The sequence below is a fragment of the Manacus vitellinus genome, unplaced genomic scaffold (genome assembly GCF_001715985.3).
Source record: "Manacus vitellinus isolate BGI_N305 unplaced genomic scaffold, ASM171598v3 scaffold_11_pilon, whole genome shotgun sequence".
Taxonomy (NCBI): Eukaryota; Metazoa; Chordata; class Aves; order Passeriformes; family Pipridae; genus Manacus; species Manacus vitellinus.
In genome coordinates this window covers 11,386,539-11,402,435 of record NW_021938895.1, presented here as the reverse complement: position 1 = coordinate 11,402,435, position 15,897 = coordinate 11,386,539, and the positions used below count along the sequence as shown (strand labels likewise).

Sequence of the window (15,897 nt, the reverse complement as noted above, 5' to 3'; positions counted from 1 at the left end):
GCTATGACCTGAACTGGAAGAAGTGGAAGCAAGCTGTTTGCTACTGCCTGTCTCAAAAACACAAGTGCATGGAAAGGTGGGGGAACACTACCAGGAAACATAGACAAATCAGGCAGGCAGAATGTGTGTACTACAGTGGGTTCAGGAACTTAACTCATTGAGTTTTACATTGGAGATAGTGCAGCTGGTGCTAGTAAAGTCTTTGTTCCCTGTTTCAGTCACAACAGTTTTCAAAAAGCAGGGTGTTGTTCAGTATCATAAATGAAAATAAAGAGAACTGCGAAAGAGGAAGGTGAGGAAGGTAAAAAAGGCGTGAGGGATTTGCCATGACAAATCACAGCAGTGGATTTCCCTCCCACAGAATGATTGCTGAGGATGCAGAGGGAGGACTCTTCACTGTGACCCTATTTAGAAAAGTGATGGATGACTTCAAGGCTAAAGCCAGGGAGAACAGGTAAGTGACAATGACTGCTAGTCAGGGCAGGCTAGAGAGATATAATGAAGATAAGGTGAAGCTTATTCTGTGTGCAGTATGCTGAATCCATCACTGAGTTTTACGACTTCTTGACTGCTTGGGATGCTGCTGGCCCTAAAGCCACTGACAAGGCAGGGTGGGAAGGAGCTGTGGCAGCAGAATCAATGATCCAGTTCCTAAAGCACCAAACTACAGATCCTGGAATTGTCCTTCCTGGTCTCACGCTGATAGCAGGAAGCTGGCTTTCTAGGAGTGACTTCAACTCCCACCCTCCACATACTTTAGCTTGTTAAATGGCTACAACTTTCTGTACCTGCTTCTCCAGAGGCAAAAGAAATGAGTGTGCATTTTGCCTGGATTACAGCTTGTGAGAGCAAATGTCATTCAATTGTAGGTTCATGGTTCGAGAATTTTATTATGATGAGAAGGAGCTGAAATGTGAAAAGGAAGAGCTGATGAAATTAGCTTCTGATAAGAAACAACAATATGTAAGTAGCCCCTCAAGCTGATGGCCTACACAAATGCAGCCTTTGCTACCAGCGTGCCTAAGTACCTCTCACTCAGAAATGGCTTTATGATTCCAACAGTCTCCTGTGAGCTCCATTTAGCCCATAAAACTGAGGCATGGCATAAATAACATGATTTGCCCAAAGTCATTTGAGTTTCTGATAAACTGGGAGTCACTACCAGGTGCCTGGGAACTGTCCCAGCAGCCCATGATGACCTCAGTGGTGTGTTAGCTATAGGGCTGCTTCACTCAGCGAGGGGATCACAGTACTGTTGTGTCTGTTCTCATAGGGCCCATTACTGCGCTGGCTGAAAGTGAACTTCAGTGAAGCATTTGTGGCTTGGATTCATGTGAAAGCCTTGAGAGTTTTTGTTGAATCTGTCCTGAGGTAAGTGAGTAAACACACAGTGCAGGCAGAGATTGCTGTGAAAGTCAAAACGTACAGTTCTCTTCCTGGTGCAGTTCCTTTGTGGGTGGAACCCTTACACACCTTGTTTTGTGTTGGTCAAGGTGTGTCCCTTGCACACTTCATTCCAGGAGCTCAAGGGAGACAATACAGATGTTCACAAAAAAGGTGACACAGAAATTTGATGAAAAACAGTTCTTTGGGGGCACTCACAGGGAAGTGGAAAACAAAGATACTATTTAGTTGACTTTTGGCTTCAAAAAGAAAATGCTTTCCAATCAGGAGGCAGCCTTGTTTCTGCAACACACCATCAGCTGACATGCCTGGAAGCTGAGGAGGGAGAAGGGCAGGAGCAGAGACCTGTGTCCCTTTGCAGCAGATGATCATGTATGTTGATGTGTTTCAAGGTATGGCCTTCCAGTAAATTTCCAAGCAATGCTGTTGCAGCCAAATAAGAAGTCTGTAAAACGCCTGAGAGATGTCCTAAACGTGGTCTTCAAACACCTGGATGAAGTTGCAGCAGCAAGTATAATGGACGTATGTATTCGAACTGCAAGTGCACATGCTGTAGCTTGCCTCAGCTTAGCCAAATGAAACTTCCACTGCCCAGGGGCTCCAGCATGCATGTCCTCTCATCTTGCAGTGCTAGGAGCTAGAAGCCCTGGGTGCAGCTCTAATCCCTGGTGGTTACAGACTGGATTAGGGTAACAGTTAGGCTCAGATTATGATGCAGATTTATAGAGATTGCTTGTATTTTCTGTTGCAGCATCTGATGTTCACAGCTACCAGAACAAAATAGGTCTGCTCAATTATGGCAGTTCCTCTGCATAAAAGGCTTAAAGTCCTTTATAAACCTTCAGATCAACACCAGCAAGAAAAATGAATTTGGAGCTAAACGCTAGGACTGTGACACCTCTGTCCCCTGTAAAAGGCTGTCATTCATAAATAACCTAGGCCTTAAGCAAGCAGTACTTGCTTTCACCTTCCCCAGATCTTGAGTGCACAAACATTTTAGGCTAAAGTAATAAATAAACTAGCAGGCCTTCAAAACAGCCTAAAACCAGCAAACATGATTCCCACTACGCTAAGGGAGGACAAAGAGATGAGTCGCTCTAGAGCTGACGCACACAAAATTGCTACAAGTTCACGACAGTGAAGCCCGAATTCTCAATGCTAGTTATGTTAGACAGCCTGAAACAAGCAAAGACCAGATTCTCAGTGGTGAATGTAGGAGAGGAGCACAAAAGCAATCCCCTGTAGCTTTGAACTGCCACTAAAGTCATATTATTTCCTTTTCCAGCCTGGCATGGACATCCCTGGCTTACAACTGAGTAACCAAGAATACTATCCTTATGTCTATTTCAAGATTGACCTCAGTCTTCTTGACTGCAGTTAAAGAAAAATTGCTCAAGCTTCATCTATTAATTTTCAAGACTCTAATGTTATAGTAAAATGATCTTTAGCTGCTGAAAGTCAAATTAAAATGCAGATGCTGTAGCAGGATGATCTTCCTACCACTTCCAATAATTTTTACAGTGACTTCAACATAAATATTCCTTATTCATAGTTTTACAAAAAAATATTTCAGAGGCAGGAGGTACTATGGTAGTATTTATTTTTTTTGGTAAATTACAAAGATGGAGTATCTACAGGACTTGAAATAAAACAATTTAAAAAATATGGTGGCTAATGGGTCTACTAAGTATATACAGTCCTGTTTTTCTAACAAAAAAATACCCTAACAGAAAAAGTAGAAAGCATCAGAGCAAAGTCCAAAGTTCTTTTAATTTAAAAAAAAAAAATGCCAAAAGTTTAAGAGGACAGATCCTCAAAAATGCTGAGGAGTTTATTGTAGTATGACTTATAGTCCCAAGTACTCGTGAGTTTAGTTTTTGCAAAGATAATTCAGTTAAAACAGTTCCATTAGATCTCATCTGCTGGGATGACTTAAGAGTCAGACACATCTCTTGCACCAAATCAGCAAAGTTGCTACTGGTTCTGACACTGCCTTTCACAGGGATGAGCTAGGGGCAATCTCTTACAGACACCAAATGACAAATATCCATATTAGGTTATTTCCTTGAAAGAAGGGGAAACTTTCAGCTCTTTCATTCCTCACTTACAAACAAGCTCATCGCATGAGGGTCACTTCACTAGACACCAATATACAAGACATGGAGAGCAATAAAATAATAGTATTTTTATTAAAAAAGCAGCAGTAAACAGCCCTATTCCCAGTTCCCCTTCCAAGGAAATAGCAATTTCAGATCAAAACAATGTCAGATGGGAAGTGAAGAAACATTACCCAATTTGCTGGAGACAGCACCAGGGTGGTTTTCTAATAGCACCTGGAAATCCTCATGCCCTAAAATGGGGATTAGCTTCACCACTAATCCAGGGGAAAGACCAACAACTCCCAGCATCTCCCATTGCAGCAGCAACCGCACTTCCATTGTATTAATGATTTTATGAAGTCTGGCACAAAGAAAGAGAAAGCCCCTGAGAAGCAATAAGAAAAGGAAGACTAAAGAGCATTTAAACTAAGATTGTCCATCTAATCAGGCTTTAGGCCAAACTGTCAAGATCTCACAGCAAGGGGGTGGTTTAGGACTCCTGTCTGCACAAGCCTCTCTATTCTACAGTTCATTTTTCAAGAGTCATCCAGAACAGGACAGCTTGTATCATGTGCACCTTTCTTACTCTATACAAGACTAACACTGTGTGTCGAAAAATATTTTATTCTTTAATTGAAACAGAAGCTGACCAGGTTCCACCTCCATGAAAAAAAAAAATTACATTTAACATTGGTTACACTAACAGCCTCCAGTAACACTCAAACAGCACACTATCCACAAAATAAAAACCAAGATGTTCCAAAGAAATATCCATGTTGTCCTCAAAATATTTGTAACACAGAATACAATCAAGTTTACTGGTTATGACAATTCATAGAATTTCTGCAATGTTTTCTTGAGATGCGTACAGTCCACTGCTGCAGTGCATCAAACAGCACAGTTTGTCATGTGCTATTCTCCACATAAAGGCCACTGGAATATCCGTCTGATTGTGATCCAGGCTGCAAACTGCTGCGCAAACTCTCCCAAGAAAAAAAGTTTCCTGAAGATCTCACAGCTCATCTTTATCCCAGTCATCCAGATCCACATCACTGAGATCAATGTCATCTTCAACTGGAAGCTGTGAAAAAGGGAAGGTTTTGAGCATGTATTTAGAAGTACTTAATGCCAGGAGATCCCTGACTTAGAAATATTCTTACTTCATCCTGAGAGTGAAGCTCCCTCCCGTCATCTCTTTCGTTCATAAAACTAAAAGTGCATTAAGCACAGGACAAGTGATCAGAGCTTGGACTGAGGCTTGTTTTCTACTAATAAAAATACTCCAGATGAAGGCAATACAAGTAAGCTCTGTAACAAAACTACTACCATATTCCGTGCTTTTATTTGTCTGAAGTAGATCAAAGGACTGCAGTAACTTTGTTTTTTACAGCAATGCTGAACCTTAAGAATGTCCACTGAGTCACTGTGTTATTTATTACACAGTTTACCCGACAAACTTTCTGACAGTAAGACCTTGATGTCAAGGTCAGCATACCACAGAACCAAAGTCTCCACAACACTGGGGTCTTGAATGCATGCACTACCACCTCCCTTACTCAGCACTGCTAATACACTTCTGCCTCAAGGGATTCAACCTTCAGATCACATCCTATCAGCTAGGCAGGAGCATCTGGTCCACAATGTCAGACAATCAATTTGGCATTTGGTCTGCTGGCAGATTTAGATAATGCAAAACCATCAACAAAACTTGCCACAATCTTGTAAGAACAAGAATTTTCACATTGACAGTTCTTAGTTACTCTATTCTGTCACTTCTGAACCCAGCAGTTCATCAGCACTTTTAGAAATGGAGCATCTCTTACCTCACCATCTTTGCCATCCCAAGGTTCAACTGAATGAATTTTGGGGAAAGCTCCACCACCCACTGGTGCTGTAGAGCCACGACCAACAGAGAGTTCCCTGAGAAAAAACATATAAAAGTTAAAGTTCAGAAACTTCTCCAGTCTTCCTACACCTGGAACAGTGCCTGCTTCAGATAAAAGGAAGTCAACTTTAAGATTTCGTCTCTTCAAGCAAATCTGAACTGTCTTTTGGAAGCAAAAGCTTTTCAAATTGAGAAGTAGAAAATGACAGAGCCCTTAAAGCAGCATTGAAAATTTACAGTTGGATCCAAAGACATCTGTGACCTATACTATTTCATATTTCAGCGGTGTAACAATCATGGATAAGTACAGATGTTTAACAATGTGTTGTTTATCACTTAAGGCAACTCCAAGGAGAGTCTACAATTCCATTTGTGGAAGTCACCTGCAACTGTTACTCAAAATTACCACAGATCTTTTTTAGTGAAGACTAAGCCTCCATGGGTTCCAACGGATACAAGGTAACCAGCCTCTGAGACACTCCTTCCTGCCCTTGCTAGTTAGGCTTGCTCAAAAAGCCCAGCATTAAAACCCTGAGGAGTTAATCCCTTTGCATTCTTTCAGTGGCAAATAAGACTGAATTAGCATTCCTCCCTAGGTGGATTCCACAATTTTTGTGCTCTTCACAGTGCCAGTTTCCTTACTTGTAGTCAACACTGCTGAGACTGCCTATTAGATTACAGAGTTAACAGCCAGCCACACCAACTGTGATTATACTTTCTCTAGGCAGCACAGCTGAGCTGAAGTGTGGAAAGACAATACCACACCAATTACCCAACAATATAAGCTGTTAAATTGGCTGTTGTGTTCTGGAAGCACCATCCACCCTCCCCAGGAGAGGCTTCACGAAGATGGATTTTATAGACTAAGAGAATTTGCCGTGTCTGAGAAAGGCAGATGCTTCTCTAATGTGAATTAATTAGTACAAACTGTCTGGTATTTTTCTCTTCTTGCATCTGAATCCTGAATTTTACTTGATGCCCTAAGAATGTTTGTTTTTTGGCATTAAGAAGAAAGTCTGATTACTTGGTAAGATCTTACCTGTCTGATCAACAGGTAAGAGAATATAGCATTGATTCCATTAATCCAGCAGGAACAGCATTCAGTTAATGTGCTTCTTACGGCAAGGTGTGGAGAGGCTGTTGCATTTGCTTTTGCAATTCTGTCTGTCCTATGCCATTCTCCAAGCAAAGACATGGAAATAACACTGCTAATGTAAGCTCTCAAAGGCTCTTGCATACGTTATGGCAGCCAGTGCTTTACCTGGAAGCAGAGTTCCCACCTCACTTTGACCACACCCAAGTAAAAGTTTAAGTTTAGCTGCTCTGTATCAGTGCTGCTGTCAGCTTCTGTTGTCCTCGCCATTTCCCTTCCCCATTCCATTCTTCTCAGCACTGGTTCTTGCCCAAGCTATACAAGAGGCAGTTTCAGGGAACTTGTGCCAAGCACTGAGCTATTGAATTTTTGGATGGATTGCTTCAGCAACCCAAATCAGTTTATCAGGTGGCAGGAGAATGGGAGGTAGGAGGGGGAAGACAGGATTAGTCTGAACAAGGAATATGAACAGTAACATACAGAACCTCAACAGCACCCATTTAGATACCCAAACTGGGAACTTCCCAATTACTTATGACTAATCAGAATGCATCATTTGAATTAAATAGAATTGATTACCAAGTTATTTCCTGAGTTACAGAGAAGAATTTTTCAACATCAAAGCCCACTTCTGTCAAAAGTTGTGCCCAAACTACCATTTAAGTCTAAACGGCCAACTTAATTTTGCACACCACAAAAAGGTAGTGACTGCTTTATTGCAATCCTCACTGAAATCATTCCTTACTCCAGTGAATTCTAATCATAATTCTCTTAACTGTGCAAGTTTTGTCTGATCCTCAAGAGTCTGATTTTGGCCTAAAGAGTCACAGCCCCAGTTACAGAAAGATTCAAGTCACTTAAAGATTTCATACCTGAGAAACTCATTAATCCCTTGCTCACTGAATGATCCTTTCAGAAGGGCAAATTTCATCTTGCGAGCATTAACAGCAGCCATTGCTGGATACCCAAAGCCTCCAATCCCCAGAGAGCTCTCAAGATCTGACTGAGCACCTGCTTCTGTCCACAGCCACCTTGAGGAAAAGACAAAACAGAATATTAACAATGAAGATAGGCACTACAATAATTTTCAAGTCACATAAATTCTGCAACCCTGCAGAGTTCAAGCGGGGCTCTGAACTGCCTTTGACACTGGCAACTGTTACTGATATCAGCAGGGAATAGCAGGGTCCCGATCTTGAACCTTGCACCAGAAGAAAGCCCCTCCTCAGCAGCACCTCTAGGCCCGTCCCATCCTCACAGCCACTGAAAGCTGGATCAGAACAGCCATTGCAGAGAAAGAACTATGTTACTAAAGTGAACAAATTGCTACACTTTTGCCTGTATTAAGCAAGGTTTAAAATTACTCAAGTCACAGATCCAAACATGACAAAGTCCTGCCTAAATATCACTATAAAGAACTTTTACCTAAGGACACTCAGTATTTGTTTCTCACTGGTCAGGTCTCAGTTCCTGTAATGCTTAGCAAGTCCCCTGAGTAACCTCTGGAATCAGCTAATCTCAGCCTTTTCCCCCAGGCTTTCATGCCATTCTGCCCCCTTTCCCAGCAGTCTGTGTGACAGAACAGCACTCACTTTCCAATTAAGTTCCAGAGATCCTCACCTGCACTTGAGAGGAGATGGCAAAGCCTGATGGCCTGCTTCTTTGACAGCATGAAACTTGTTAATAAACTGTAATTTACCTTTTTTTTCCTCTGAGAATTCAACATTCATACTGGCAGACTCTCCCACCAGCAAAAGACTAAAAGAAACTGCCCTAAAATATTTTAGTATTCAGGACAAGAGTAAAAGTTGCTTTATCTCATTAATGCTTCAATATCTTGTAAATGCAGAATTGGAGGTGGATAAAAGAAAAAAAATAGCAGGTTATTCTAAAGTCACAGCATTCCCTCCCCTGGTAATTAGTGAAATACCACAGTATGCTACCCTGAACAAGGAACAACTCTGATCTGTAGTTAAACTGCTATTATACAAATTTTATCCCATTACCTCCAGAAATGCTCACATCTTTTCCAAGATAACCAATCTACAATGACACTTACCCCCACATTTTCTTTTTGTATTTTTCAGCCATTTTTAACATGACATCCAGGTAAGAATTTCTCCCTGAGGCTCCTGTTAGACAGAATTGGACGAGTTAAAAACCACAACTACATGCTCTAAGTGACAAATTCATACAGAAGTCTGCTTGCTTGTATGTGTACCTGTGTCAAGAATATGAGGCAAGACAGAAATTATGCACAGCTGATGAGCATCACAGGTAGTCTTCAGAACATCCTCACTAATTATCTAGAAGAAAGCAGCAGAAAGTCAATGAGACTTGGTTATTCAGTTGTGACTGCATTTCCCTCCAACAGCCTTACAATAACTCCATCCTACAAGGTAATAAGCACTGAAACAACTTGACACAGACGTTGATGAGTCTCCCCTACTTCAATGGTCCCGCAGCCCAAGAGTAATTTACAAAGTAAATTTACAATTCACAAAATCTTCTGTAGAGACTTGCAGCAACAGTAGAGTAAGTGGTACCAAATAAGGCTTACAGAAAGCACAGTAAGATGTCACTTGTTGCTCAAAATCACTGTCCTTGCCCCGGGCTGGGAAGAGCACCCCCAGGACTGTGCAATGCCTGCTGGCACAAGGAGAGCCAGCAGTGAGCAGCTTTTGCTGCATGTGAGATTGTTCAATTAACAGTAACAGCAATACTGGGTTTGTGGGATCTGCCTCAAAAGGAATCGATCCAGTGACCTGCACCAGTGGTCTCCAACCTTTGATTGTGCACCCCACCAGTAAAAAAATTTTTAAGCATGCAGCCCTAGTATCTGTAAATCAATTATATACATATACACATAAATAAATATGTACTAGTATATTAACATTTAAAGCATAATAGACATTTTAGAAGGATGAGAAATATGAACTAAGCACCATTTAAAAATATCTTTATTAATCCTACAAATGTTTTAGGTTTTTTCCTTCCTGCATCCCAATGGATTTTCTTGTGTGCACCTCACTTTGGAGACAACTAAGCACCATTCCAACAGAAAGTGGAAACCAGAAGTTGCCATACAGGGGATGGGGTTTCTTGGGCAAGCAAAATTGCTTACCATGCACCTCCCAATGGACAGCTTACAAATGACAAAGCCCTGCCCTCTTTTTGTGAGAAACAGATGGGGCACAGAGCCCAGCCTCTTCACTCACTGAAGAGCAGACTCACACACCCTGGCACCATCCTGTCTGTGCCTTCACTGCATCAGTTCTGATCATCTTCCAGTCAGCAACAAATTAGTAGAAATAAACATTTAGCTTTCTGTTATTTAAGACTTGTCACCCTTTACTTTCTGGGGCAAAACAGTGCACAAGCACCACACTTAGGCAGTTTTATTTACAGTTAGTATAGTCCTCTTAAAATTGTTGGCAAGAATATGATGGAAAGGCAATTTGAGAAAATAATGTAGAGGTACCTCCAGGAGCTCAGGTGGTGGTGCATTATCAGAAAACAGATCCAGAGCACGAGCAATGATATCAGATCTAGTTCTCCCACCATCATAATCAACAGGATCTTCACCTTTTTGGAAGATTTTAATGGTGGGAAATCCACGAATCTGCAAGACAAATTTAAGCCATCAGCTCAAATAAACACGAATTGATGGTGGAATTGAATACGGTAGAAATTATCTGCTTGTCCAACGTGTTCTAGGTTAAGAGCAAGGGAAGAGATTTAAGATTTACATGTATCAAGTCTCACAGCATGTTCTTGACTTAACTTGAAGACTTTTGTAGCTTTCTACCTGTGCAACAATTCAAAACAAGGTTAACATACATTGAAACACTGCTTCAGTGTTTGGCTGATGAACCAGCAATGGCTTAATCTCAGTTTAGATGCATCAAGCTCGACAGGTTTAAGTATCATGAGGGCTATCTTTACTCTTCATATTTATTAGACATTAGTGTCCCAATTTGTCTGTGTGGGGACAGCACTGTGACTACATGGCAACAAGTGGACGTTAAACTCCCTCTGCTACACTTCCAGTAAAACTTGCTCAATGTTCCTCTTTGTCAGCCATGTGCACTTACAGGGAAACTAAGCAGCACACTGTAAGCTCTGTGGACTGTACTAAAAATTAAAGAGTATCAGTTTATTTTGGGCGAGTAACACATCTGATCTGTGCAGCCAATATTTTCGGAGTGATCCCTGCTAACTGGTTCCAAGGTGTATGGATACATGTGTGGGCTCTGGAGGTGCCCAGCCAGCATACAAACAGTCTGAAAAGAGAGACCTCTCACTTTAGATGATAAAGGCATACAAGATGTTACGGAAATAGATGACCTTTTTCATCAGCAACATCGAAATTTATTCTTTTCCTCTCTCCCCATTTATTTTTACTGTTACTGACATTCAGGAATTAATTATTTGTGGAAAAAAATTGTATGCATCACTTATTTTTAGCACAAAATCTTTAAGTAGTACCAGATTAAGGAACAGTTCAGTAAGGATTCAAAAGAAATCTGACTTAATAGAGAGGGAAAGAAAATTGTAACCACTGCAGAGCACACTCACCCCATATCGCCCTGCCAGCATCTGATTGACTGTTGCATCTACTGCAGCCAGCTTTACTTTTCCTTTTGTTTGTTCCTTCACCTCGGTGGCAGCAGCTGCCCATTCTGGCTCCAGGCTGAAAAACACAGTACAAGTGCTCTAAGCTCTTTGAGAGTTAGCAAAAGTATACCACACTTCAACATTACATAGTGCATTCCACTCAAGGAAATAAAGTCTCTGCAGAGAATGACAAGAGAGTTATTCCAAAGGAGACTAAGGTCCTGCATTAAGGAAATAAAAGCGTTGTATAACTCCTGGATCTTATTTCTACTGATAACTGAGAATTTTACTGCTAAGGAAGAGTGCAGCCAAAGCAGCACCAAGGGGCCCCGAGCAAAAGCCCACACATTTTTATTAAAACACCTTACAGAAAACCCCACTTCTGGTGTACCAGAGATGGAAGGTCTCTTTTAGGGGGACTAAGGGTATCAAACAAAACCAAGCACTAATGGGAACTGAATTGTCCAAGAAAAGCCTCATTTACTTTTTGCAGTGCCCACACCACGGGGCATAAAACTCCACCATCCACACATCGTCACTATTGATGACGTTCTTATCGAAGGTGTCATCAGTCAGCTCAATCACATCCCTCTTGTCTCCACCTCCACTCTCCCGGCTCTGTAAGAAACAAACAGACCCTCCTGTAAGAGGTAACCAAAGCTGGTTTCCCACATAAGCCACCTCCTGTGCGTCGTGTTGTACCAAATGGTCTTTATTTGAGTAAGATAAACAACGGGCAGTGTTAGGTCATACAACTTTCCCATTTTAAAAGTGTCAATACACACAGCCTACTCCCACAGCACTTTCAAGAAACAGCAAGTGAACCTTCTCTTGAAAAAAAAAGAAAAAGAGAAATCAGGTCAAACTGACTACTGAGAAGATGTGGGAGCACTTTCCCAGTTCTTCATGCTCTGATCTGTCCAAGAACAAAGTGCTCTCCAACCACTACCTCCATCTGGAACTGTGTCCCGGTTTCCAGGCAAAACAAACATGTGGGAGTGCAATATACACTACAGGGTACATTCCACCCAGGTCTTCTACCTGGCCAACCTGAGGATGCCACAGTGTACTTGCACCATGATTTAGAGACAGCAGTAGGAGCCAGAAGCTTTTCAATTTACCTTCAGGGAGGAAATCCAGCAAGCCAACTTCAGAAAAACACTACCATATTAAAAAAACCTATCCATCCAGTTTAGACTAGGACTAGGCAAATGATACCTGAACCACTTGGATAATGGGGCTAACAGGGACCTCAAAGTTCAAAAGGAGATGCACCTGGGGAATAACAGCCCCATACACCAGTACATGTTGGGGACTGACTAGCTGAAGGGCAGCAAGAGAAGCCTCAAGGTCCTGGTGGACAAGATGAATACGAGCCAGAACTGCACTCCTATGGTAAAGGTGGCCAAGAGCCTCCGAGCTGCACTAGGCAGAGAGTTGCCAGTAGGTCTGAGGAGGCAATCTTTCCCTTTGCTCAGCACAGTGTGAAACACGTGGAGTGCTGGGTCCAGTTCTGGGCTCCTCAGTAGAAGAGGAATGCACACACTGGAGCAAGTTCAGCCAAAGCTGATTAAGGGTGTGTGATGAGAGGGTGAAGGAAAGTAAAGAAAACGACAGACTCTTCTCTGCAAAAGCAAGAGACAAAAGGGCATAAGTTGAAATAGAAGAAATAACATTCTATGATTCTATTAACTTAAATACAAGAGAAAGATTTCTACTGTGAGGGTGATCAAACACTGGAACAGGTTGCCCAGAGGCTGCAGTCTGCATGGAGTGTCAGATCTAGGAGATGCTCACAACCTGATGGGACACAGCCCTGAGCAATCTGCTTAGCTGACCCGGCACTGGGCAGGAGTAGAAAACCTGCAAAAGTCCCTTTCAACTTCAACTATTCTGTGGTGGAATCAGGGGCACAAGCCCTGACCTCCTGTACAGGACAGTCTCCAGTTGAAAAACAAACACACATTCCCTGAAATACCTGTTTCCCAGAGCTGTATCCTCCACTTCTGCCACTAAGACGTTCTTTCACCAGGGACCGAAGAGCACTTAGAGCAGCTTCAACAATAGCATCACTTGTCCTGCCACCTGCAATGCAGCAAAGTAAGTGATTAAACCACCAAAAGGCCAGTTTAAGGTCAGCTTCTAACTTAGTTACAAACAGTACTCCCTCATCCTAATGATTTTTCAGGAAAAGCAGGACTGGGCTATGAGTGATACAGTCCTAGTGGTGGGACATCTGACTTCAGCACAAGAAGCAGGACTGACTTCACTACACTTTTTAGCAACCCAGCTTATGTGATGAGGGGTGACTGTGGCAAGCTCCAAATAAATAGGAAGAAAGGAATAATTCTTTGGAACTGTCTATCAACCTCCAAAAAATACGAACTGCAGGTGGGACTGTTAGTCCATGCTAAGACATACACAGTTTGGTTAAACCAGTCCCACCCATCTGTCTCTGAGTTACTATAAGCACTAGACAAGGAGGAAATGCCACACAAGACATACCATACACAACAGCTACCATAATTGCTGTATTCAGGGAAGCTTTTAGGCATGTAACATGTATTACAGCATCACATTTACCCTGATAGTCCTCTGCTTTATGTTTGTTGGCTCCAAATATCTTGATAGTTGGAAACCCTCTGACTCCATACTGTCCACCCAAAGACTGATGTTTATCTGCATCTACTGCACCCACTTTCACTACACCCTGCAGAAACAAAACAAGAAACAACACCTAAGAGAAGACTTCTAAAGTGATTTAACACATTTCACACTCTGCTGGGGGCACAGAAGAGGGGGAGGAGGTGAAGAGGGAGGGACAGTTAATAGGACTGTAAGAGAACAGTCACCAGAGGAGAAGTACTTCCCCCCAAAAGCATTAAATTACAGAACATGTAATATATGTCCATTTTTTAATTCAGCCTAACTAAATTTTAAATTGTTTTGGTTTTTATTTAGTTAGGGTTTTTTTGTTTGGAGATTTGTCTCTTTGAGTTTTTTTTTAGAAGGGGAATATATATTTTACAAAGACAAGAATTCAGCAAATCACTACATGACCAAGTTTTTTGTAATTAGAGAAATACTCATTCCCAACAACTTACAAAGCTGTTTTCAGTTCTGGAAAACAGTAATGGGAATTCACACAGACACAACTGACTTGCTTCCTCCACAATTTAATGTCTTCTTTTATAAAGGAAAAACCCCAAACCAACCAAACAAAAATCCTGACTTTTTAAGTGCCTGAATGACTACTTCTCTGGCTGGACAAGTATGGTTAGAGTGATAACGGTTTTAAGGACCAAATCCCACCTCCATGTTCCCAAGCCAGATGGCAAACAGCCAAACTCTCTTAAATCCACTGCCATAAGCACATTTGAAAGGCTAAACTTACTTTTAAAGCTGTTGCTGCTTTCTTCCACTCAGGGGTTAGTCTTTGACAATGACCACACCTTTTAGAAAAAAACAAACAAACAAAAAACAGTAATTGTCATTCAGATCTGACAACTATTCCACAGTCACTCACTGCAAACTGTGGGACAATGAAGATTTACTCATAAAGAGGAGAAGAGGCTATGTCACAACATCACATCATCACTTAGTCTTCAAAAACCTCCACACTATATAAGTGTGTGCACACACACACGTATATGCAAATATCTCAATAGCTACCTGTCTTTCCCAAAACAGAGGCAAACGTGAGCATGAAAATACAGATTTGCACACTAGTCTGCTCATGGAAAGCTAAAATGGACCTGTGATAAGGCCTAAAAAAATTATTCTAGAGGTAACTTCTTAACTAGCAAGAGTTTGTGGCACAATTCCTGGAGGTGTCTGAGGGAGAAAACCAACAGCATATAATCACATCATCGCAAGTCTGCAAGGAGAGGAACTGCCAATTTCCTGTTCTTCATTGCTACTGTTCAATTCCTGTTTCTTCATTGCTACTGTTCAATAAAGCTTCTCACTGCCCATAAACTGCAACACTAGAAGAGGCACAGCAAGCCTTCCCCTAAACCTCTCTGTCCAGACACAGTCAGGCTGTTGCAATGAAAGGTCACTTTTTCCAGAATGTGGAGCTTTGGGATGGCAGTATCACAGAGGATTTGTACAAAGATGGAATATATATCACCAGAATTTAAATGGAAGAGACTCCATGCTTTGGACATGAGCAGGACAGGAGACTAAGAGAGATGCTAAATTAAGATGCACAAAGCCAGTAGTTTTCAATGGAAAGTGTAAATTCTAAGTGTGAATTCAGATTTGTGCTTTCACATTAGAATTACATTCAGAACCATGCAAGTGAGGGGCCTTTTCACTTAGCTATTGCACTGTAATCAGTCATTTTTAATACTAATTTCATCAGAAAAACTGAAGTAGTAAAGTGATTTTGTTATCAGACCCTGTTTGCCAACTTGAAACAAATTCCTGCCTTCTTTCCTCATGAGGATATTTAAAACAAGAATCCCAAGTACAGCTATTTTGCTAGTCATAAAGCCATCAAACCGGCAACTGTGCTGCCAACAAGTGAAAGAAACCTTGGGCTGATCAGCAGAAAACTCCTATGCTGCTCCTCTGTGTAAGAGCAAGCAAGTACACAGCTGTAATTCTTACCATGGGGCGTAGAACTCCACTAGCCACAGGCTCTCACTCTGAATGACCTCCTTGTTGAAGTTAGTTGGTGTGAGCTCTATCACATCATCACTGGCCGAATACAAACCATTAACTGCCAGGAACAAAGTGCAGCTCACGGTGCCTACAACAAAAAGCAAAGCAATCAGCATTCCTGTTCAACATTT

The 15,897-nt window shown here is 41.6% G+C and overlaps 2 protein-coding genes across 2 annotated transcripts in view; one reads left to right on the top strand and one right to left on the bottom strand.

Annotated features, from left to right (window-relative positions):
- The window catches only part of ATP6V1C2 (ATPase H+ transporting V1 subunit C2), an 18,166-nt gene extending 15,097 nt beyond the window's left edge, over positions 1-3,069 (top strand). The window contains exons 8-12 of the mRNA XM_008932696.2: positions 362-454; positions 870-963; positions 1,274-1,371; positions 1,797-1,926; positions 2,690-3,069. Of these exons, the coding sequence (XP_008930944.1) occupies positions 362-454; positions 870-963; positions 1,274-1,371; positions 1,797-1,926; positions 2,690-2,785 (511 nt within the window). The 3' untranslated portion in view covers positions 2,786-3,069. The remainder of the gene's footprint in view (positions 1-361; positions 455-869; positions 964-1,273; positions 1,372-1,796; positions 1,927-2,689) is intronic.
- On the bottom strand, positions 2,988-15,897 carry PDIA6 (protein disulfide isomerase family A member 6). The gene is made up of 12 exons (XM_029965850.1): positions 15,713-15,897; positions 14,493-14,550; positions 13,682-13,808; positions 13,077-13,183; positions 11,583-11,716; positions 11,060-11,174; positions 9,963-10,103; positions 8,703-8,787; positions 8,541-8,613; positions 7,354-7,512; positions 5,327-5,423; positions 2,988-4,584 (listed from the first exon to the last, which is right to left on the bottom strand). Exons 1-12 carry the CDS (start codon positions 15,880-15,882, stop codon positions 4,516-4,518), a joined length of 1,335 nt encoding a protein of 444 aa, XP_029821710.1. The 5' UTR covers positions 15,883-15,897; the 3' UTR covers positions 2,988-4,515.